General features: G+C 34.5%; 1 protein-coding gene across 34 annotated transcripts in view; it reads left to right on the top strand.

Moving 5' to 3' along the window:
• The window catches only part of PTPRD (protein tyrosine phosphatase receptor type D), a 1,374,111-nt gene that overhangs the window by 1,182,676 nt on the left and 165,430 nt on the right, over window positions 1-26,005 (top strand). For 17 of the 34 annotated variants that reach the window (XM_053907912.1, XM_053907920.1, XM_053907916.1 and 14 more), the window contains 7 exons: window positions 1,680-1,949; window positions 4,882-5,463; window positions 15,048-15,181; window positions 17,696-17,840; window positions 21,049-21,354; window positions 22,254-22,447; window positions 24,564-24,590. In XM_053907912.1, coding sequence (XP_053763887.1) covers window positions 1,680-1,949; window positions 4,882-5,463; window positions 15,048-15,181; window positions 17,696-17,840; window positions 21,049-21,354; window positions 22,254-22,447; window positions 24,564-24,590 — 1,658 coding nt within the window. The remainder of the gene's footprint in view (window positions 1-1,679; window positions 1,950-4,881; window positions 5,464-15,047; window positions 15,182-17,695; window positions 17,841-21,048; window positions 21,355-22,253; window positions 22,448-24,563; window positions 24,591-26,005) is intronic. The other 17 variants (XM_053907926.1, XM_053907925.1, XM_053907927.1 and 14 more) reach the window with 4 other exon arrangements.

Genomic DNA, 26,005 nt, shown 5'->3' with positions numbered 1-26,005 from the left:
CATTTTTGTCTTATAAGGATGCCTGCCACCCATAGAATGACTTTTGTAGTTGTTCTCCTAATACCAAGCATGAAGACTAAACTCTCCTCTATTTTTCTTGATATGTTCTTTGACACCTTAGAGTCTATACTGGCTCCTGCTTGTTTTGTGTAACCTGTGAACTGGCTGCAGGAGGCATGCTTAGCTCTCCCTTCTCCCCTGCCTATCATTCACCCATGAGGCCATCACAGCGAGCCCTCTCGAGTCAACGGACATTTATCTCAACCTTAACTATAGCCAAAAAGGTTACAGACAGACTTATTTACTTATCATCTTCTTGGGTTATGGGGTTGTTTATTTATGAACTTACATATAATTTTACAAATCACTCTATTATCCATGTTTGAGGTATGCTCCTAATGATTACCTCTGGATCTAAAATACTCTTGGTGGAATGTTTTGCCAAAAAGAGCCCAAGATGAGGCCTATTTGTCCCTTACTCTCTCCCTGTACCATGTCTGAGACACATGTACTTAAGCAGACATAAACATTCAGATTATCTGAAGCAGGAACACTGAACTGTAATTGCTTGGTATTTTTTTCTGTGTTGCGTTGCTTTAATATGACCTATTCTTTTAATGTCACCTTTCATTGTATGTTTTAGACCCAGTGTCCTTCAATTTGAATGCAGGCATAAAAAGCCTCTTATCAGATTTTGTTACCATTATCTGTGTTGTTTTACCTTAGAAATGTCCTGAATGAAATCTTGAATGTGAAATACTCAGCTCCCTTCCTGAATTTGCAGTCCTTACTTTGACAGCCCAGCTTAATCTAATATCTTCCTACTTCAAAACCTATGATCCCTTAAGTCCCTGTTTCCATCACTGTCCTCTAGCTCCTCCCTTTATGTTTAGTGCTGTTACCCTGTTATTTCTTCTGTTGTCATTGTTGTCTTGGATTTTAGCCATTCTCCCATTGTTCTAAGCACGGGCCTTGAAACTTCATTTTGTGCATGCCTTGCATGATCCAATCCAGTATCTCTACTGGCATTGGCTTTGTTTCTTCTTCTGTGAGTGTAAATTAATATATGTATATATTTCTGTGTCTGTTCCAGTGTTAGTGTGAGGTCTTGAGGCTGCATCTACTCTGAGTCTAAAAGCAAATAAGTTGCACTTTCCATGTACTCTAGACAATGTTTTCCAGGGCTGGGATGTGACAGTGTGGTCCCACACATACATTCACATCAACTGGAAGTGCACAGCACTGAAGTTGGTTTTGATATTCAACTTAAACCTGCTGGTGACCTTCCTGCCCCCTTTTCTGCATATACATGCATGCATAGAATCTTTGCTGTATGCATGCATGTATATGTTTTTGTGTTTATCTTATGCATGATGTTTGTGTATTGTTAGTTTGTAGATAGTTTTTTTTTTTTGTGGGGCCCTTTGTAGGTCTGAATCAACTTTTGTATGAATGTGTCTAAGATATCAATGACTACACTAAATAATTTTTTTTTCTGTGTATACACATACCATACTTGTATGGTTTGTATTATCCACAGTTTTTATTTATTTTGTTTTTGGAAAATCCACAATATGTTTCAATTGTTTAATTGTGTTTGTACAGTGCATGTCATATGTTTAACAAGCCACTTTACCTTGCCTTGTATGTTTTATCATCTTCCCTGTGTTTTGTTCCAGTTCGCCGTGTCCCACCAAGATTCTCTATCCCACCTACTAATCATGAAATCATGCCAGGTGGAAGTGTTAATATCACCTGTGTGGCCGTGGGGTCACCAATGCCTTATGTGAAGTGGATGTTGGGGGCAGAAGATCTGACACCTGAAGATGATATGCCAATAGGAAGAAATGTACTGGAACTGAATGATGTAAGACAGTCAGCAAACTACACCTGTGTTGCCATGTCAACACTAGGTGTCATTGAAGCAATAGCACAGATCACTGTCAAAGGTATGCTCAATGGTTCTTGCTTTGAGGGTCTGGGTATACTCAACTCACCTGACTAATGTCTTCACAAAGTCTATCCTTGGAATTCTAAAAGGAATCAATTCATCATTCAGTATTTCAGATGCCAAAGTCTAATCATATCTATGGTACCATATAGGATACACATGTCTAGCTAGGTAGGCAGATTCTCCATTAAAAGGATTGACAGCCTAAGTAATGATAGTCATCAAAATATTTAACAATAGGCTGGGCCCATGCACTAGCCAGGCAGAATGAGGAATGTTAAATGCAGTCAACCGTTTTGATAGAACTGATGCATACAGGTTTCATATTAATCCAGAATCCTGGTAAGAGTGACATGATAGATGGGCGCCTGGGTGGCTCAGTTGGTTAAGCAACTGACTTCGGCTCAGGTCATGATCTCATGGTTTGTGGGTTCGAGCCCCATGCCGGGCTCTGTGCTGACAGCTCCGAGCCTGGAGCCTGCTTCCGATTCTGTGTCTCCCTCTCTCTCTTTTCCTCCCCTGCTCATTCTCTGTCTCTCTCTGTCTCTCAAAAATAAATAAACATGAAAAAAAATTTTCAAGAGTCACATGATAGAAAAAGCCAAAGAAGTATTAATAAATGCTCAAATCCATGCAGACAAAAGAAAAAGAAAGATAAACAGTTAAATCAATGTGGTCTAATAATAGATGTTTTAAATTTTTGATGGTTCCTATCACAAAAATCAAAATGTAAGTGGCATTATATTCTATTTTAAATTTATCTCTTACCTTCTGTGCATGAAGTGCTCAAGAAATGTTATTTTCTTTAAATGAATGCACTAAATATAACTAAAGTTCTATATTCCACAAATATTTTTGAAACAAAGAAAACAGAAGTGTGTGAGCCACTAATCGGTTTTTATCAGTGTTTGTAGAATTCTACAACACTTTTGCAAAAAAGGGAAGACTGAAGATGCCTGGGTTCTTGCAGAAGTCTGGAGCTATTGCAAAAATGAACACAAATTGTCTTTGCTTTCCAGGAAGTATGATCCTAAAAAAAGTCACGCACATGTTATAATTGGTGTCATACCCTCACCAAGAATATATATCAAATATATGCCATATTAAAGCAATAATGCCATGAGAACAAAGATACACATCAGTGTCAACATTTAGTCATTTAAAAATAGTGACATTGTATTGCCTATCCTTAACTGTACTAAGAATACTCACACTTCTCCATACATTATAGACACAAAACCTATACTGTACAGTAAATGTGACAGAAAAACTAATGTCTAAGTATCGGTAAACACAGTTTTAATTAGCAATATTTTCACTTGCCTGAATAATTCAGAAAGACATCTAGGGAAAATTTGGATCATCTACTCTTTTGAAAAATTCCCATCCAGAATATTTAAACAAATATCTTTTTATTATTTTCAGTAAAATCCCTTGGCCAAATATTATCATGCTAGAGTTCTTAGAGTAAAATGCAAACATTGAATCACCTCTCCTATAATAACTATTTCAGCTTTAAATATTTGAAGGTTTAGTGAAGACCTTCAAGAATTTAAAATCAGGAGTCACATAAACGAAATTCTTGTTCAATTTCTTATCTTTGTTTTCCTGACTCTTGCCATTCCTTACCCTCCACACCTCAAAAGTAAATAAACATAAGGGTAAATCTTGAAGGCAAAAAGTAAATCAAAACAAAAAGAACAACTGGAAGATAGTGACTGACTCATTCATTCAGTTAGGCATTCATTTGCTTAACACTGCTGGGCTTAGGTATTGAGGATACAGCAATATTCAAGTACAAGTTTACTACTCTTAAAAAGCTGCCATTGTACTTGAGTATTGTACTTTTTGCCTTTATGTTGACAAGGGAAAAGGGTACTAAAAGGCTAATCATCTGAGTGTTATATCCTAAGCTTTTTCCAAAATGTTAGCTAATGGGATTGTCCTTTCTCCCCTACTAAAAATACCTTTCAAAATCATTCTCCAGAGTGATATGCTTAAGTATGAGGTCACCAGTGTGGATGGTTTGTATTGTTAATCAGTAGCATTTTGAGTGGGGTTCTTCTGCTAAATGTCAAGAATTGGAGCTCTAAAAGATGGATTTAATTACGAATATTTGCCAGGTAGCTATAATTTCAGATATTATTGGTATTGAGTATAGAATACATATTATGACCAAAACTGCTTTAAAAAGTTATTTGTGAATGTACTGTAATTTAGTTAAGCATTTTTAAATATTAACTAAAAAACCTGAATTTGAAATTAATCAATTTAAATTTACTATTCTTTCTTAAAACTCTTGGTTAGGTTATATTACTATATGTAAAAAAATAATAATCTATGCCTTACAACTGGAAAACAATATGGATATTATTCTTCCATAGCAATTTAATGCCATTTCAATATATTCCAAATTGTGTTCTTTTCAATGTTGGTATTTAGTTATATCATTTATTTCTTGAAGCAAGGGGCTAATTGGCCAAGGTCATGGTTATAATAATAGTAATAATTGCAACTAATGTTTTTTGAGGGTGCTGGATACATTATAAGAGCATTACTGGAGTACCTCATTAGTCTTTCCAGCAAACCCATGAAACAGTTCACCAACTGTACCATACAAGTCCAGTGATACAGTTTTTCCTATTTCTCACATGAGAAAACTAAAGCAAAGAAGAGGCTATGCAGTGCATCCAGGATCACATAGCTAATAAGTGATGGACGTGGATACAAGCCCCAAAATACAGTGCTGTAATGTGCTTCTAGTAAAATTTGTCCCCTATGCATCTGTCCTACACATGTAGAAAACTATCTTTTGTTTTAATTTATTCTTCAGTAGATACATAATTCTGTCATTCCAGTAGTAGAGTTTATAGATCTTTTTAACACCTTAGATATGGTGGATACTTACTGTCCCTTTTTCTCCCCCTAAGCCTTACCCAAACCTCCAGGAACGCCCGTAGTGACCGAGAGCACAGCCACAAGCATCACATTGACGTGGGACTCTGGGAACCCTGAGCCTGTCTCTTACTACATCATTCAGCATAAACCTAAAAATTCTGAGGAACCTTACAAAGAAATTGATGGGGTGGCGACCACACGCTACAGTGTCGCTGGACTAAGTCCCTACTCGGATTATGAATTCAGGGTTGTTGCTGTTAATAACATTGGGCGGGGACCTCCCAGTGAGCCTGTGCTAACACAGACCTCAGAACAAGCACCATCCAGTGCCCCACGGGATGTCCAGGCGCGGATGTTGAGTTCAACCACCATTTTGGTACAGTGGAAGGAGCCTGAGGAGCCAAATGGACAGATCCAAGGATACAGAGTTTATTATACAATGGATCCCACACAGCATGTCAACAACTGGATGAAGCATAATGTAGCTGACAGCCAAATCACTACTATTGGCAACTTAGTGCCCCAGAAAACATATTCTGTCAAAGTTCTGGCTTTTACCTCAATTGGAGATGGTCCTCTTTCAAGTGACATACAAGTCATCACTCAGACAGGAGGTAAGTCTGGTTTGGATGGGGAGTAGGGAAGGAGGGGAGGAGTTGGTGCCAAGATGTGTGAATGGTGAACAGAGAAAGAACAAAGTGAATGTGAATTTTAATTTTGGAGACTTATAGTTTCTAAATGAGAGGTTAAGATAAGGCATCTGGAAAGAAACAGGCATGGACACCTGAAAGACTAAATAAAGTTTTAAGTAGAGGGATGCATTTAGCATATTTTTATTTTATTTTTTTATAATTTGTACCTAAACGGCTTGAAGATTTTTCTGCGTGAGATAGATGAATGCATCCTCCATGCAGCATTTTGGAAACAGGACTGTGGTGCTTTATAGTAGTGACTCTGATGGAATACTTTTACAAAATTATTTAACTTGTGAAAGATTGGATGGCTCAAGATAAGGTTAAAAATAAAGTCATTTGCCAGGGGGTCTTGGACATTTAAATGTCTTATAAATATAAGAAAGGAAGCTACCCACTAAACATAATCTCCTAAGGGTTTTTTTTTTTTTCTTTGTATGACTTCATAGATAGAGAAAGACAGTTATCAAGATCTGAGATCAAACTTTGGGGCCTCATTGACTCATTTTATTGGGCATTAGAGTAGACATCAAACTATTTTGTGGAAAAACACTCAGCCCTTTCAGTGGTTTTATTTTCATAAGCAGATATTAAACCTCTCTGGTCTTTGATTCAAAGTGGTCAATTTTGCCTTGGCTTGGGAATATGACATAACAGCTGTCTTCTAAAGTTTATTCTTGACCATCTGAGAGCTATTAATTTGGCTTCTTATTGCGCTGATGCCTTATAACTTGTGTCCATCTGAGTGTTTTGGCAGCATGCCATTGGTTTGTTCCGAGACTCTACATAGAAACTATATTTTTGGAGATAGTAGCTATAATCTGTAGGAGTAACTCATTGGTAATCTTGGAAATGATTTTTTTTTCAGGTGTCAAAACTAGATAAACCTATGTTTAACCACTGAGTTGTCTTCATGTTTCATGCTTTATGAATCATATGACTCAATGTGTTTACTTATTTTCCCTGGCTACTAGAGATCTCAGAACATATTTATAGCCTGCCTGGCTTTGTTTTATTTTTATTCTGTTATTTGGTTCTCACTGGTTTGTTCATAGATTTATTATTTTCTCTAATAATATGAAAGATAACTAAAATAATACGCTTTATCACAGTTATACCTAAAAACATTCATATGTCTTCCCTACTTGGCTCTTGCAGTTTTGTATTTATTTACTATATTAATATACAGAAAAAACACTAGATTATTTTTTCCACATTATTTTTCCTCTCATTGGAATATGTAGAAAACAGAAAAACACTAGATTATTTTTTCCACATTATTTTTCCTCTCATTGGAATATGTATAAATCTGTGATTCTTCTTCTTTTTGTTAACTAAAGCTGGTCAACTGTTATGAGATTGTTTTTTACTGCACTATTTTAGCAGCTCCATGGCCATTTAGAGATAAAATACACAAGAAGAACATATACCCATGCATCACCTTTAATTTTTCTGATTTTTAATGGTGATATTTTAAAAAAAATCTCTGGTCTTGGAGTAATGTAACCAGAGTTTGAATGCCAGTCTATCAGTTTTAGCTCTATAACCTGGGACAAGTTACTTCATTTCTCTGAACGTATTTTCTTATCTAAAATAATAATGACCTGGGGCGCCTACGTGGCTCAGTCGGTTAAGCATCCCACTCTTGATTTCAGCTCAGGTCAGGGTGTCACAGTTGTGCATTTGAGCCCTGCACCAGGCTCTATCTACCCTGACAGCACGGAGCCTGCTTGGGATTCTCTCTGTCTCCCTCTCTCTGCCCCTTCCCTCCTTGTGTGCTCATCCTCTCTCTTTCAAAATAAGTAAATAAACTTTAGAAAATAAAATAATAACCACCATATGGAGTTTAGAGGTTGTATTTGGTCTAGGGCTGCTGTAACGAAATACCACAGACTGGGTCGCTTAAACAACAGGAATTTACTGTCTCTCCGTTCTAGAGGCTAAAAGTCTGAGATCAAGATGTCCATAGAATTGGTTCTTTCTGAGAGCTGCGAGGGGGCTTCCAGGTCTCTCTCCTAGCTTCTGGTGCTTTGCTAGCAATCTTGGCTGCTCCTTGCCTTGTAGAGGCATAAACCTTATCTCTGCCAGCATTGTCACATCAAGTTCTCCTTGTGTGTGTGTCTCTGTGTCCAGATTTCCCCTTTGTAAGGATTCTTGTCATATGGATTAGGGCTCAACCTAGTGACCTCACCTTAAACAATTACATCTGCAACAATTTTATTTCCAAATAAGGTCACATTCTGAGGGTTAGAAATTCAACATATGAATTTTGGGAGGATACGCTTCAACCCTTAACAGGGGTATAGATTAGGTAATGGATAGAAACATTACATAACTTAATAAATAATATATAATCATCCTCATAATGAAAACAGCGAACATATGCCAGGCACTTTTCTATGTACTCTTAATGTATCAATTTTACTACCCAATTAGGTAGATGTGGAATTATCCCACTTGCCAATAAGTGAATTGAGAATTGACGAAGATTTAGGAACTTGTTTTGGGGTCATAAGGTTGGTAAGTGGGAAAGCAGAGTTTATTACTATTTTTTATTTTTTGGGGGGAGAAGCAGAATTTAAACCCAGGCACCCTAGCTACTTTAAGGCATTATTACTTTTAAAATAATAATTTGGGTTTTTTTTGATAGTTTTAGTGCCTGCTAGATGTGTGTGCCAACCAGTTGCTCAGTAAATAAATAGAGGCAGGAAACATATATTCACTTACTCCTGTCTTTATTTAAGAATTATATGTAATTTACTTCTGAAATACTTGAGGTGAATATTAGATTATCCCAGTGCAAAACTATTTATATGTAAAAATATTTAGATGTAAAAAAAAATATTTAGATGTTAAAAAAATAAACTTATCTGAAAGTAATGAAAGGAATACTTCCTTTCACGGGTTATTATACTTGATCACTAAATTTGGTTCTAAATTTTCTAACTACAAAATTAAGCAGAAATCTATAATGTTTTATAACTTTTTTTCTGATATGAGGAAGATTTAGCTATCTAAGATACCAAATAGTTCCTGAAACTAAATTTCAACCAAAACATCAGAATCCTTGGGAATCATGAGAATCCTTATATTCAGAACACAGAGAAGACAGACAATAATGACTTTGGTCACAATTTTCTGAAATATCTAGACTGATGTTTAAATAGACCATATTTTGGTTTTCTGTGTCCCTCAGGGACATAATATAACATGAGTTACTGTGATCCAGGGACTCTGAACTCTGGATGAATGGGTTACAGATGCATTAGAATAGTCGTTCCCAATGTCTATTTTTACATGATTTCCAAGAACTTTGTGTAATAGTTGTACTTTTCATACCTATTGATTGAGAAGATATGTAATGACATAATGACTAGTGCCTGCCAAGATCAATAGGCTAGGAAAACCTTCCAAAATAGCACAATGATTTGATCTGTTCCCTAGGTTTAATTAACAAAGGCCATTTGATGTTGGTGGACACCTGCCAAATACAGTGATGTTAGTTCTAATATAATTAATGCTGAGCTGCTCCTTTTTTTCTTGCTGACTAGCTATTTCTTAGGATCATAGCTGGGCAAAAACATAAAATCATTATGAAATATTATTTTAGAGAGGTTATATAAAACTTAAGGATATTATTTTCACTGCAATTTTATCTTTCCCAAACCTATGAAAATTTACTGATTTATATGTATGAATCCCTCAAGTATATTTTAATTTCATATGTACAAATATATAAACTTCTATATCTACTATATCTGAAAGATGCTTGTCATATTTCCTTATCTTTAATTCCCTGGCACTAATAATCCTATTTTTGTTTAAAATCAGACTCTGAAGAAACAGTGTTTAGTAACAAACTGAGTTTAAGAGGAAAGTTATCTATCACTTTTGATCGCATCTAAGATTATTGTTACACATATTGATATAAACAGAGGATTGATATAAATTTATGTATTTCTGATAATATAGAAAATCAAAATATAATCTATTTTATAGTTAATAATATTTCCCCTTAATAGTGATATTCATATAGTTGATAATATTAAGTAATCTTTAGATGGCTTTAAATATGAACATATTTTGCTTAAAATAATTATTTTCTAGAAACACCGATTAATCTTCCAATTTTTTCATAGCTTTAACTCCTTACATTACAGTCACTTGCCACTAGTTCACCTTGAAAATATGGAGAATGCAGTATATGGCCATTGTCTAGGGAAGAATTTATGTTGTGCTAGAAGATTTCCACTATTAGAATACACATTTTGGAAAGATGACTTTTTATATAGTTTTCTTGTATAGGTAATTACAACAAGAACAAACAGTAATTATACTACATAAAAGAAGTGCAAATAAAACTGTGATAGAGAATGTAGTAAATTATATCTCAAACCTAATACACCAAAATGTTGCCTGATGTTCATGCTACTTGTAGGCTTTCTAAATCTGTTAAATCTTAATGCCTTTTTCATTTTTTAGAAAACACATCTGACCTCTGATTTTTCTGTGCATTTAATTGATTCTTGGGAAAAGTCTACTGATTTATATGTGTATATCTTATTAGTAGAGGTCTTTCGAAGGAGAAGAATTATGTATATTTACTAAATAAATACGGAGTAGTCACAACTTTAAACTTTTTCAAGAAGCAAATTCTACTCCAAATTCTGGGCATTGTAAAAATGTTATTAAAAAACTATGACATTTAGAGAGATTATGTTTTAGGTTTCCAGAACTTAGTAAATCATGTCATTAATATATGTTAGCAGGCCTGAATAAGCAAACTAGAAAAAGACTGATTTCCAATTGCTGAAGTTATGAGCCCAATTTAAATGCTTTCTTAAAATAGTTTCTGCAAAGGAGCTAAAAGGAGTCCAGGAGCTCTTGCCGTAAATACAATTATAATAAAATTTTACTTTTTATTATTGATGTTTAATGACAATTGATAAGATTTGTGCAGGTGTTTGTGTATTAAATACTTATTTTATCAATGATATATTTTTAGCAATTACAAATCAGACTCTTTTTTTTTTAATTTTTTTTTTAACATTTTATTTATTTTTGAGACAGGGAGAGACAGAGCATGAACAGGGGAGGGTCAGAGAGAGGGAGGCACAGAATCTGAAACAGGCTCCAGGCTCTGAGCTGTCAGCACAGAGCCTGACGCGGGGCTCAAACTCATGGACCGTGAGATCATGACCTGAGCCGAAGTCAGACGCTCAACCAACTGAGCCACCCAGGCGCCCCCAGACTCTTTGTTTTAAAGTTTGTTTTGTTTTACCATCACTATAATCCTGGCAGCTGCTTTTATTGTTGTTATAATTTATTAAAATGCTAGATACATTTTAAAATGTGTACCTTATTAAAATACTAGGTATTTTAGCAATGATAGGTTTTCCAGTCTCTGTGATATTTCATGTTTATGATATGGTTAAGTGAAATTGTTGTTTAGCCTTTCAATACATGCTGAACCCTTTTCTTTTTAGAGATATTTCCTAAATTTCCATATTTCCTAATATGATCAGCATTTCAGATGACATAGAGATTTGTCCTTCATTTCTTATTCATTCTCCATTCTCTGTCTTTGAGTTGCCATCTGATATTTAAAATGAAGCATCATAGTGGTACTACTAAAATCCTTTGCATTTATTAATGGGGTTCTAATCTTATTTTAGGGAACTGATAATTCATATTTGTATTTCCTTATGGACATTAAGTAATCAAGAAGAAAATTAAAATGTTGACACCACTTTTACAGAATACAATGATTTCTTAAATATAATTTTAAGGAAAAATTTAAGTTCTACCTCCATTTCCTCTTTCCACACCTAAATTCTATATTTGGTTTATGGTCAGTATTATCACATCCCCCCCCCCCCTTTTCATGTAGCATAATTGCCCTTAAGTTTCTGGGTAGGATCTTTTTATTTTCCTAAGAGTTTTTCAGAATCTCAGTTTCCTATAAAATCTTGTTTAGTCAATTGGTGAGGGAAATATACACTACATTGTACATTACAACAAACATTACAAATGTTTGCAAACATTTCAACAAGCATTTTAATGTTTCCTTCTCTCTCTCTCTCTCTCTCTCTCTCTCTCTCTCTCTCAGAGAGAGACTGGACCCACAAGTGCACAAAACAGCAAAAGCATCAATCTCCTGGTGCTGAATACTACCAACTCCTTCAGGTGGGCCAGACACTCTCCCATCAGCCCCAGGCCCCACCTGGTCTCCGAGACCAGGACTCGGGAGAGAGAGAGAGAGAGAGAGAGAGAGATCAAGAGAGAGAGATCGAGAGAGAGAGGGAGAGGGAGAGAGAAGGGAAGGAGGAGGTAGATAACGTAAATGTTAATAGAACCTTGGTCACAACATTTGGCATAAAAGGTCTGTCTGACAGAGGATGAAGTGCTCCCTGTGTTTCCAAATAGTACAGAGAAATAAGACCATTTGGAGCCCCCCTAAAGTGCTTCTTTATATACATGTATTATGATCATTAGGGCTACTATGTTTGAGGAATGCAAAAATAAACCCATTAATTTCACAGCTGTTTTCTTTTACTTTGATGCCTCAGTTTCATTGCTGTTGTTTCAACTATGACTAAATGCCTCTAAGGAAGAAATCTCTTTAGGTGAATCTCTAATTCCCAGGGGGGTCTGAGTAGTTACATCCTAAAGGTATTTATGAACATAGAGCCTGATATAATAAAAGGTCTCTTAAAGCACTGGCCCATTTGCTAGATTTTGCCTGTAGATATCATTTCCCCCTATAGTGTTTTTCAATTAATTTCAATTGCTTCAATTAATTTCAAATGGTTAAAATCGGAAGATTTTACCTAGAATTTGTTATCAACTTCAGTTTTGTTCAAGCAAGTGCACAAAAGAGCAAAAGCATCAGTCTCCTGGTGCTGAATACTACCAACTCCTTCAGGTGGGACAGGCACTCTCCCATCAGCCCCAGGCCCCACCTGGTCTCTGTACTCGTTTGCCTGGTGCCTCTAGACATTTGTATTTCTACCATAAGTTTAAAATCTAGTAAATTAAGTTACCCTCCAGACTACTTCAAAAGGACAAAGTAGAAGCAGAGAACGTTGTATATATCATTTGAAGTCATCTGACCATTATTTATTTTGTCTAAGAGTAGAATGGACAGTATACCTCTGAAACTGTGAGCCTATTTAATTCACCATTTAGGAGAGGTGTCTTAATAGAATTGGAGGGTCAGATGAAGCTTGTGTTACTAAACAAGGATGAAACATTGAGACCCACTGGGAATCTGTTCAAGACAAATTAAAAGCAAAAACATAAACAGTTTAAGTAAGAAAAAGTTAATTAGATTCCCAAGATGTTTTCAATCAATGTCAGTTCATTATTAGCATTAGGCAGGGAGGAAATACATAACAAGCAATTATTATTTAGAGAGCAGGCCTTCAGTTCTGTCCATGTTTTTAATTCTTGACAAGACCAGGTTCTGGTTTGGCATAAGTCAGGAGTTATCAAAAGGCTCTTCTTTCCCAGACTTGTAGAAGTTGAGAGAAAGAAAAAAGGAAACAAAAGTAGAGAAAAAGAAGTGATCACACTCGTCACTGTGTGTGTATTTTTAGGCTAAGAACTCCTTAATCATCTGAATATTAAAATCCAATCATAAATTCCCTCTCTGATTGTTCTTGGCTTCCATTGTTGCTCCTGCCAGTGCTTTTGGTATGTCCCTTTTAGAACTAATGTGTTCTCTGTTTGCTTTGCTATTTTCCTGTTTATTACTTCCCTCTATCCCCCCTTCTCTTGCTCTTGATCTTTTTTAGCTTCTTTTGTCTCCGTTTCTCAGTCTGGATGATTATGTAAGTAAGGTCTCTCACTGGGCAAGTACTTAAAGAGAAAAAAGGAAGAAAAAAAAACAGATACACTGTTTAAAAAGTATGTTCATGGAGGCATCAAATTAATGAGAATCTCAAGGCCTGTGATACAAAAAAAAAAAAAAAAAAAAGAGAAAAGGTTATGAATGCACTTAGAAATAAGAAGCACTATTGGCCACTTTATGCATCAGTCCAGACATGAGTGTGTATACTTGCACGTGCAGGTACGCACGCATGTGCACACACACACACACTCATAGGTTAACAGACCAGGCAGAGGAATAAAATAATAATTGGGGTTCCTGGAAACCATTCTGGTAGATCTGTTTAGACTTTCTCTTTTTAAACAAAAGGCAATTTTTTAGTCGTACTACAAGAGAGATGACTACAAAAGAAAAAGTAATACATTTTATATTTCCAAAGATCTTCTTACTTATGAAAATGATGCTTCAAGTATTATTTAAGAAGTTACAAAGTATATTATTTTTCATGTTTTTCAATGCTTATGCCCATTTGCCAAAAACCCTTTAGGTGTTCTTTCCCTCCCAGAATAAAGTATTAGTGTTCTTGCTTTTTTATTAAATATACACAAAATTCTCATGTTTACTTCTGGAAATATGGACCTGGGGTCAACTATAGTGCTTTGAGACATGCCACAGTATCAGGGGTAATGATTCAAATATTTAGTGGCCAGCATGGCATGGCCAACAACCAGTCAGAGCAGACACTGTCCAAGAGCAGTGTAAGGGTAGCTGGGCTAGTGATGCAGCTGAACTACATTAACCTTGTGTACAAGGGATAGAGGACCAATGGGATTTGGTGTTTACCAGGATGTTAACCAGGAGTTGGGGTTAATAAAATTTATTCTAATACAACATTTGGGTGAAGTGTTTTAAGCTAGATAGAAGTCCTATTCTTTATTACATCTGATACATAGCTCTTCCAAATTGTCTATTCCATGAGTTATATGACTAATAGGAGAATTATAGATGACAGCTGTTAAATTACTATTTTTCTGATAATAAACATCTAAACTTTTTGATTTGTGTGGTAATTTAACTCTATCTCACTAGGGACAATATTAAGTTTACATTAAGCCTTGTATGTTGACTCATTTAAAGTCAATTAGGGATTAGAATTATTTGAATGTGATGGGTATTTTGTGTCTTACTTCACCTCTTTTTCAAACTGTGTGTTGGTAAGAAAAAATATTAAGTGATTCTGGTTACCAGTAGGTTTTGTTAATGGAGTGAAGGTGGGATTTTATAGACCTAATGGCAATAATTTTGAAAATTAAATGTGGTGCTAGAGAGTAAGTTCTCAATTTTAAATAAGAATAGGTTTTTATGTATTCAGCACTTGTTATGATTTAGACAATATTCCAAGTGCATGATATAAATCATCTTGCTTAGTACAACAATATTATGAAATTAGTTTATTCTTGAGATCAAATTCAGAGACTACTCTATTTTGTATTTTATAATTCTACTATATCTTGAACAGATTTTATACTTCTCAAGGACAAGTACAGTGTGAGCTAGCTCCATTAAGCTGACACATGTGGATATATTTTGAGAGTTTTAAGCAGATGCACTAATGGAAGGGTTTATGAATACTCATGGTGATGGTGAGCTCAGTCCTTTGCTTTCCTGTTTTTAGTACCAGGGCAACCACTAAACTTCAAAGCAGAACCTGAGTCTGAAACAAGTATTCTGCTGTCTTGGACACCTCCACGTTCAGACACCATTGCCAACTATGAACTGGTCTACAAAGATGGGGAGCATGGAGAGGAGGTAGGACTGTGCTTCTCACCTTCTGACCATTTACTATACTGGGGCACTACTCTAGTTTGTGTATTTGCTCAAGTTCTGCTGAAAGTTCAGATATCGATAGAGAACTTTGGTGGGTCAGATTTATTCATCAAAAAAAGAACTTGCCTGATAAAAACAGAATATTAATTTCAAGCCTTTGGGAGGATGGAGTGAGGCAAACAACAACAACAAAACAGCTGTTGTTCCTATTTTCAGGTTTCCAAGTTTCTTCTAAAAGTATCTAAAAGAATATAGCCCCTGGGACTCAGGGACTTCCTTTATTTCTCTTCTGCCTTGTAGTACTTAAGTCACTGCAGATATGTGACTAAGTGAGCTCCAAGGCTTTAGGTGGATGAATTTGTCCAAACTGGTTTCAGAGAAAGAGGCCCCATAGCAAATGTTTATTTGTGTGCCAACAGTTATTTGATATTAATGTGAGCACATATAATGTTTGAGTGTGCTATGCAAATAAAATAATTGTGGATTGCAGAAGGCTGAAAGTTGTTGATAGTTCCTGAAAAGAGGAGAAAATTAGTATAATTAATACATATGGTAACAGATATAGCAAGGGGTTCACATATATTAACTCCTTCAATTCTTACAATGGTGCCATGAGTCAGTCTCTACTTCTAATCAATTTCATGTATAACAAAACAGAAGCACAGGAAACATTAAACATTTTCCCCCAAATCTCACACTTCTGAATGGCAGAACTGGTATTTGAAAATCTAGGCAGTCAGGTTCCAGAATCTATTTTTTAAACATTAGCATATACTGCCTCTTCACTGCACTTTGTATAAATTATAGAAATCAGTAGTAAGATGCATCTAACATTTTGTTATTGTGAAATCCAATCCAGGAGCATTAGGACAAAAATCTTAGTGAAACTACAAGTGACAACTCAATCCACACAATTCATCTTATTATACTGCTTAGCGTTCTTTATCTTAAAAAGATCTTCACGAAGCTAGGTAACCCTAAATCCTAACAGAAATACCTTTTTAAATACATACTAAGTGAAATATTATCAATTAACTTATGGTATATCATTCTGAATGCTATAGTAAATTAATATGTCCCTATAAACTTTTATCTTATTACATCTTTTAGAACTGAGCAGAATTCCCAAAACCAAACTCTAAATGGAATGCTTTTACACTTAGCTAACAAAGCCAATATGAATTAAGCACTCAAAAGGTTATAATTGAAATGCTGCTATAATTTAAAGGATTTATGTTACTGCAATAAAAAGACCAGCTTTTATTAAGACACACAATTCAATGTTAATTTATTTTATATCCTTACCACTACCCAACTGAAAAACAAAAGAAAACAAAATAACAGCACAGAAGAGTGGAAATCCTTTGAGAATGCTATAGATGTAGATGCTTGAATGTTGGTACACCAACTCTGTTCTACAATTGTTTCTTTGGGGAATCCCTTTTTTTCTTACCATTTGGGAAATCTACAATTTCTAAAAGCTTTTCTATTTGTGAGCCAGAATCCCTTAGGGATGTTTTCTCTAGTTTTATATTTGAATTCCCCTTGAATGATTTCTGTTTGTATGAACGGCAAACTCTATTCAATGAAAAGCCTTAAGATTATTCATGCCAATACTAGATTACATATCAGCGTGTATTTTAAGGCTTACTACAGGCTAATGTTCAATATGAGATTGATTATACATGGCTATATTTTTGCTAAAATGCAAGTCAAATTTTAAACATGAAAAGTAAGAATTATAACATTCAATTAAATAAGCCTTATTTCAAAAGCCCTTTATGATGGTAAAATTTGCAGAAAAGTTTCTGACTTTTTTAATGTGTGCTCTATAGCCACAAAGAAAAACAAGTTTTAAAATTGTTTTAAATCAACATAGAATAATGATATGATTTCACATAAATTATCCAGCTTTCTTCAGTAACTAACATCATTTTTATCCCATCAGGACTTTGCCATTTCAGATCTATTTTGTAGCAACAGCATATAACCTGTACACCAGTTTCTGATGCTACTTCTGGTCATATTTTCTTTGCTCCTGTTTAAATTCAGAAGGTCATGGGTGATGAGCTAGACATCTCTTCAGTTGAAATTGCACATGTTGGCCATACTCCACCATCAGGGGTGGGTGTCAGTTTCTATTGTGGGCTACATCACAGCAACACATGCACCTTCAATACAACCCATTTATGGGTAGTGGCCTTTCAACCTTCCTTTTATCTGATGCACTTGGTAACTGGATCATCATTAGAAAGATCTGTGGCTTCCATTATTCCGGTTACCTTATTTGTTGTAGAAATTCACCATTAAAACACTGATATTTTCATTGTATAATTCCCCTGATAGAGTCCTAGATACTCACTGTGGATTCTATTTGTGATATTTTGATGCCTTTCTAACCTCAGTAACAGAAATCTGAGGTTCCAGGCAGTGTGATAAAAATGTTTGCATGAATCCTAATGGAAATGACCCAGTTCTTCTGTTACTTATCCACAGCAACGAATTACCATCGAGCCAGGGACATCTTACAGACTGCAAGGACTGAAACCAAACAGTTTGTACTACTTCCGTCTGGCTGCACGCTCTCCTCAAGGCCTGGGTGCTTCCACAGCTGAAATATCAGCCAGAACCATGCAGTCAAGTAGGTGTCTCTCTTTGCTTGTTTTCTGTCCTTTTTTTCACTAGCAGGTGTTGCGGCCTTTTATCCCCACCAATAAACAAATCAGCTAATTTATATGTTTGCTAGTCAGTAGTTTCTATGCTAGTAAGCATCCAACTTTGAGGATTACAACCGTGACCTGTGTTGGTCTCCAACTTGGTCCAATAGCAGATCCCATTCTCCCACTTCCTAAACTGAAAGAAGTCTGAGAAGTTCAGAGAGCTCCATGAGGAAAATGAGTGAAAGTTTTACCAGGCCCTGTATAATGATTTATAAGGCTACAAAGCAAACTTCTGGTTGAGAACACTGCCAAATAATCACAAGAGGGCTTAGCAAACTAAAGAGGCAACAGAGACCATATTTGTATGTTTTTTAAGTACAGAGGTTTTAATTTTGCTAACAGGTCTTTATTTCATGTATTTGTTTCTACTCAGAGAAAAGCTCAGCTCTTGTGACTAGTTTATTAAGTCCGCAAGTAGTACATGTGAAAATTTGGAACATTCATAGAAAATCTGTATTTGGACAAATTTAGGAACAATGGAAATCACAAGTACATTTGCAATCCTAAATTGTATTTTATTTCCTCAGGTTTAATTTCTTTTTGGAACTCGTAACCTAAAGCATAGTTATGTTTATCACAATGGGGGTTCATTGTATCCAGGGAAGATTGCTTTGTGTAAAGTATTATATGGAAGTTTATTTTTGATGGAAAGTTTGGTTACTCATAATAATACAATTGTTTGCTCTTTATTAGTAAGTTTCCATAATTAGTCTATTAAACAACCATTTACCTTGAACAGTTTTATGGAGTTATTCCTTAGGTATTTTTTTATACTTTATATTTTATATGTGATTTTCGATAGTTACATATGCAATAGATATGTGTGATCTCAATACATTGAATTTTGTAAAGTGGATGCTCTGTTGACCTAAATTTTAGGCCTTTCAGCAAAGACGAAATTTACATTTTCTAAAAAATGAATTTTCTTTCACATAGGCAAGTTTTCTATTATTTCATTTTCTTATATAAATTTAAAATCTTCCAGGGTTTTTTGAAGATAAATATATATTCTCTCTCTTTCTCAAAACATGAGTGTTGGTACAAAAAGTATTAGGGCTCTGTTACTTAATCCATTAGGGATAATAACCTATTCCCATAAAATTCCCTTTCTTTTAAAAACTGAAACATTTAAATTAATGCAGTTTTGTATTCTATTCTGAATGCCGAGCAGGCTAATAATTAATATTGTAGAACATAATTCTTAAATTCAGGAATTTAATTACAAAAAAATGTGATATGCTTCAATATTGTATTTTGCCTGGTTTACAAATGTATGTATGGATACATACATTCATACACATATATTTAAATATACAGAGCTAGAATAGACATTTTATAACCACATCAAAAGCTTATCTACTACTCTTTATTTTATTAAAATAAAAGTTCCAAATAATGTTGAATATATTCTCATGGAATAGGAGGTCTGAAGGTAGCAATGCAGTAAAAACCAAGTCAGCTTTTTAAAAAGAATTACAAATGAATCTTGCTGTTGCATGAATGACTCAATTTATTATGAATACTGATAATGCATATGAAATAGTTTCATAATTTGAAATATAAGAACCTGTAGACAGAATCAATAAAAATGATAGATATTCTAGTGATTTTGCAAATCTTACTCCAAATTTACAAGATTTTCTTATGAGAATTTCCCTGTGATCAGTACAGGGAGCTTTTCATTTTGATTCACTATGATGAAGATCACAAGACATGTAAACTTAAAAAGACAGATAACCCTTTAAACAATTAGATACACCTGACACTACATAGTATTAAGACCCACAAAGTCTCAGGAAATAACCAAACTCCATATTTAAATACATAAAATTAGAAATGATTTACTGATTCACCTATAAATAAATAAATAAATAAATAAATAAATAAATAAATAAATAAATAAATTTTATCCCTCTTATTCTAAGGAATTACATATTATTAACTTCCAAATATTTTTGATAACATTTGCATTGCTCTTATTGCTTTTTAAATTTTTTCAAGTAATGATATGTTTGGGTAATTTGATGGAAACTAATCACTCATAAAGTGACCATTTTATTTTAGAATGGACAATAAGAAAGTTTCTCTTTTAACTCTTATGTAAACTGTGTGAATAACTATGTACAAAATGAAGGAGATTTTGCACATAAGTCATATCTTTTCCAGATGGTTCTCAGGATTTTTTTAAACAATTCTTTTTAATGGCTTTGTTACTGACATTTTATAAAGGATAGATGATTATTATTGATTTTACCAAAATTTGCTGGTGGAATCTAATTCTTTACTAGTAATGATGTCTCAAGAAGAGTTATAATAAATTCTTTTAAAAAGCTGAAAGCTGACATAGGGTAAGTACAAGTTACAGTCAGAATCAACAAGCCTGACATTACCCTCGGGTAGGTAAATCTTGGACTATGCATTTTCATCCTTTATTGATTCTGCATGCTCACTGTATATGGGCTACAATCAATGCTAGATTAACACCTTTCATTAAAACTGGTCAGGCTGGCTCCGTTTTTCAGATAGTCAGAGGGAACACTTTTATATTTGGGCTTTTATTTATTTATTTATTTTTAAATTGGAATTGCTGGAAGGGCATCCAACAATTACTGCAACTTTTTACACTTGAAAACCCTTTCACGAATGAATACTGTACACGAATCACCCTCATTCTAGAATGTAGAAATGAAAGCTTGAAACGGCATCTGTGAAGCATCATCTGACTCTCATGTAATAAATCTTGCCATATTTACAGCTTTTTTAAAGTTGGGTAGTCTGTGCAGTAGGGCTGGGAAATACTGAGGGATTGGTTTAGAAGAAGAATTTAAATTGCAGGTAGGTAATTTTATTTGAGGCTCTATTATCTCAAGCTTTCATGTTCACATATTCCCCCCACCCATTATTTAACAATTATTTCTGGTCATTTATTCATTTTTTGGTTTATTCATATTACTAAGCCAAGGTACATATACTTAAATTTTTATTTTGAGTTTCAAAGCCTTATTTTCATTTTGTTGCCCTTATTGTTCGTTTATTTATTTTTGCCTTTTCTTTTGTTTTATCATTTTTTTTTTCCAACCACTCCTGCCCTTTCACTCAAACCTTCCTTTAACTCACTACCAAAATAAGAGCCGTCAGCTCCTCCTCAAGACATTAGTTGCACCAGCCCAAGTTCCACTAGTATTTTGGTAAGTTGGCAACCTCCACCAGTGGAAAAACAGAATGGCATTATTACTGAATACTCCATCAAGTACACCTCCGTGGATGGAGAAGATGACAAACCTCACGAGATTTTGGGAATTCCTTCGGACACTACTAAGTACCTTTTGGAACAGCTGGAAAAATGGACTGAGTACCGGATCACTGTGACAGCCCACACAGACGTCGGCCCTGGCCCCGAGAGCTTCTCCGTGTTGATTCGAACTGATGAAGATGGTATGTTGCCTCTGCTACGTCAGTTTGCACCCTTCTGACACAATCTTGGTCTGCTGTCTTTTGATAGGCTAACGGTAATCCGTTTTTTGTTTTTTGTTTTTTGTTTTTTGTTTTTCTGCTCATCTTTTTTACCCAGCATCGCTATAACTTCGTAGTTTTTGCCAAAGACCTATCTTTGCTGCAGCCTGGGCATTTTTTTTTTTCAATCTCCACACAATAATTCGCTTCCCTTTAAAAGAACAGTTTGCTGGTATGACCTTGCAATCCAGGCCGTTCTCTATACTTCCGTCTAAAGTCTTCTGCACTTTTTGTGGCCTCTTTGAATAACTTCTTTTACATTTTGAAGTAAACTTTTCAAAACTGTCTTCTTATCTTCTTGTTGCCTTTTTGTTTTGCATATTTCAGAGACACTGATGCTCGACATTCAATTTTTGGCATCTGTTATTTGGAAACCTTTGATACGAGAAAAAAAGAGAAGAAAACCCATATAATCAAGAATCTTTTTATTCTGCTAAAAAGAAACCTTTAAAAAAAAACACACAACAATCAACAACCAGTTTTTGTTATTATTTCAATGCTATTCCTCTTTGTGCTTTAATGCTTTGAGCCTCAAAGCATCTTCCTTGGCTTTTGTACATTTTTTACATGTTTTTCTATTTCTCTGATACTCTTTTTTTCTTCCATTTTTTTTTTTTTTTGGCATCGGTCATGTTTTTTGATCTTTTCTTAAAAGGTAGAGCAGATTGGTTGAGCATTTTCATTGCTTGAAAATGTTTGTATTCCACAAAGGAAACATAGTGTGTCTGCCCATTTTTTTTTTTAAACCTAAGTAAAGAAAATACTCTGACTGGGTGGGACAAGTGCCTATAATTTTCTTTTATCCAATGATGTTGTTCCAGTTCCTAGTGGTCCTCCTCGCAAAGTCGAGGTAGAGGCTGTCAACTCAACATCTGTTAAAGTCTCATGGCGCTCACCTGTGCCCAATAAACAGCATGGCCAGATAAGAGGATACCAGGTGCATTATGTGAGGATGGAAAATGGTGAGCCCAAGGGCCAGCCCATGCTGAAGGATGTGATGCTGGCTGATGCACAGGTAAGCCTCTGAAAATACATACCTATGTTTTTATTTATTTATGATACTTTTATTTTAGTCCATACCTTGAAATGGACCCTGTTTGTTTGTTTGTTTGTTTATTTTACATTTAAAAAATCCTGTACAAAATTCCAGTTTTTAAAGCACATGATGTGTATTTACCTTCTCAGAGGTGACAGCAAGTGAGGAAGTAAATTATAATAAACTGACACTCAAGCCTAATTAAGAACATGTAACTGGTTTCTTAAAATAAAGATAGTCAACTCTCTATATTGATATCTGAGTTTACCTTTCTGTCTTCAAAAAAATTGAATTGATTTTAATCAAATTAACAGAAAGAATCGTAAGCAGCTATGCTAAAACTACTTGTAACTAAGTTGATCTAATTTCTAAGTGTAGGACTTCTTCTGTTGAAGAATACACATCCTTAATTGAGGAAAGGTATCCAGATAGTATTTCATTTAGTACTTAATCAAACCTTGTATTCACAAGTAATTATTTGATTTCCCGGAAAATGAAGATAATGACCATAAAAATTAATTTACAGTTTCCCAGGAAATAAATGAGAATCCTCTATGTTAAGCCAAGTTAAGAAAAGTATGAAGAAGAGTTGAGTATGTGAGAAACTCTATTGATCCTAGAGTGATGGTTTATAATCATGCAGTCATAACTGGCTTTTGTAATCAGTTGTTTAAAGCAGAGCATTAAATGTTTCCATTTTATTTCCGTAAACTAAAGTGTTTCAAAGGATGATACCATAATACATTCACCTGTATTCTACATATTTACCTGAAAAGAAGAGGAAGATTTCAGTTAGTAACTTATGCTGGGATTTACATATAATCCACAGATAGCTTACCTATACTGGCTCCAGGAGTGATGGGATGTTATGAATAGATTGCTGTGCTTATCTAGCAAATTGGTCGCTGGGCATGGAAATGGATGGGGTTTGGAAAATTTGAAGTTTATTTCAGTAAAAAATTCCTTCCTTTGTGTGAAAGTGAAGTAGACTGTGAGCCAAGTTGAGAAATACTACGTCAGGTTGCCAAATTTTGCATTCTTGTCTCTGTGCAGACAAGAGAGCAATACATATCCCTGTGGCTATAAGGAAAGCATTGACCTAATGTCTTAATATAATCAAGTCACAAAAACACCTATTTAACTAATGGGATCTGGATGAGTGGCTTAATCAGCTCCAAATCCAGTTACATGGTTTTGAAGTCTACTTCTGTAAACTTATATTTTAGATTCATATTCCTTTAGACTCTGGCTGTTGACTTGCTTTTTCTAAATGTTTATTTTGTGCTATCTGTGAAACAGAAAGTACTCACAATCTGAAATTAATAAAGCCATTGTTGCCTATGTTTTCTTTTGTAAGTCTGAAATTATGAAAAAAATTATATGGCCACCATGCTCTGATAGCCTCTTTCATGTCCTAGATATTTTTACATTATAAACCTGTAGTTTTGCCAGTGTTTTCATTTTGGTTAATGAAATTATATGATACAAAATGCCTTAAATGTCAACATTTTTCCCGTCTCTTCTACTTTGTCTTTTATTTGTTAATGTGCTAATTTTGCTTATGTATATATGTTTTTGGTTGTGTTTTGTTTTTTGTTTTTTGTTTTTTGTTTTTTGCCTACCTCGTATGCTAACTATTCATTGAAATTCCATTGCACCTTGCAAGACTTCTCTGGGGCTAGAAGATTCCAATATTTTATGAAAGGTGTTAATCTAATTACTGACATAAATTAATTGCATAACATAAGGAAAAAGTCAAAATAAATGTGATAAAGTAGTGTATGAATAGAAACATCAGCTTTACATTATGCCTTAATTGATTCATTCCAATGAACCACACATTGAAAAATATGTATTATCTGATTTTAATGCTATTAATACAAAGCATATTTACTTTTGACCTCTGAATTAGGGGTGAGGGTGACAGCATACATACTTTCTCTTTGGAATTTTGTTGTACACACTGTTCTAATTGCTTATTTTTTCAATTTTTTTTTAATCTAAGGAGGGCAACATTGCCTTTTAAGTCTGCAAATTTCTCTTCATTTCTTTTTATTTTGTTTTCCTCTTCCCCAACCTTCTTAATCTCAATCAGTGGGAATTTGATGATACTACTGAACATGTGAGTAATTTTTGGACGCTTTGTCAAAAACAGATTACAAATGCTTGTTTTTTCTACACCCCTCTTTCACTTATGTGTGATATGTCATCACAGGTTGCTTGGATGCATGAACTAACAAATTATTTTTAAATTATCTTCACTCTATGGTATCCTTTTTATTTAGGCTTTTATTTTGTGAAATTGGCATGTTGCTACTGATTGCCTAAGAAAATCATGAGCTCATGTTGTTTTTATGGCTGCTACTAACTCTGCCTTTTGACACAGTTAGAGGAGGCATGCTTCAAGTGGAGACATCCCAGATGAGAGATATCAGGCTGTTTGATATAGGCCATTCATCTATCCTACCCCAGGGTTACATTTTAGGTGGATAACAATGTAGATCTGGTACTAATTATATTTAGAAATGGCAGCTCTCTGTTATACCCACAGAAATTTGAGTAAAATTGAATGAGTCATGCCAAGAAGCAGAAAGTATTTCACTGAGAGAGGAATTTTTAAAAATATTTTGATGACTGGATTATGTTATTTATTGAGAGCTTATTATTCTGTAAAGGTTTCCATGGGAGTCATAGGATGTATCTCTGCCTTCTAAGTGCTTACAATAGGTGGTTAGGAAGTATGTAAAGTTCAGAAAAGTTTCATAAAATACAACAAAAGCAATGACCTCAAGCAATGTGTAATTAATTAATAAATGAGTGACAGTGTCAGTAAGAGCTGTAAGTTTGGAGGCCATGGACCAAGAAGAGGTCTTAAAATGTAGTTGAGAACTTGAAAGATAAGTAAGGATTGAAGAGTTGGAAAATGTGTGTGTGTGTGTATGTGTGTGTGTATGTGTGTGTGTGTGTGTGTGTATTGGGGAGTTGGAGGTAGAAACATATTTTTTAAAGTACAGGAGAAGCAGTCATTGGGACAGTCAAGAATGTCATATAGTCAATTGATAGTGAGCTTTGCCAATTTAACATGAATGAAGGGATTCAGGCTAGTAAATTAGCTCTAACTATGGCTAAGAAATAACATTTAATATAATGTTGGGAAAACTTGAAGTGTCAAGCTAAAGACGTGGCTTTTAACTCTTCAGTACTGGAAAGATATAGAAAATTAAAAATAGAAACAAGAGACAAACTGGTAAGGGTATTCTTTCATTTTATTTATTTATTTATTTATTTATTTATTTATTTATTTATTTTTATTTTTTGCCAAAACACAGGGCTCTTGTTGGGAATGTTGGTAAATATGGTGGGCAAGTTATTAGTTTTAATGAAACTAACAGTGTTTTACAAACTTTTTTGACTGTGATCCATAGTAAGAATGCATTAAATATCATGACCAATGCATTCATATGTTTAAAATAAAGGTCTTACAAAATGATACCTTATTTTTAAATATATGTAAATTTTAATATTTTTCATTAAAGT

The sequence above is a fragment of the Panthera pardus genome, unplaced genomic scaffold (genome assembly GCF_024362965.1).
Source record: "Panthera pardus isolate Hobbes unplaced genomic scaffold, ASM2436296v1 HiC_scaffold_20, whole genome shotgun sequence".
NCBI lineage: Eukaryota > Metazoa > Chordata > Mammalia > Carnivora > Felidae > Panthera > Panthera pardus.
Note: the sequence above shows the minus strand (reverse complement) of the source record. Positions and strands in the feature narration are given on the sequence as shown.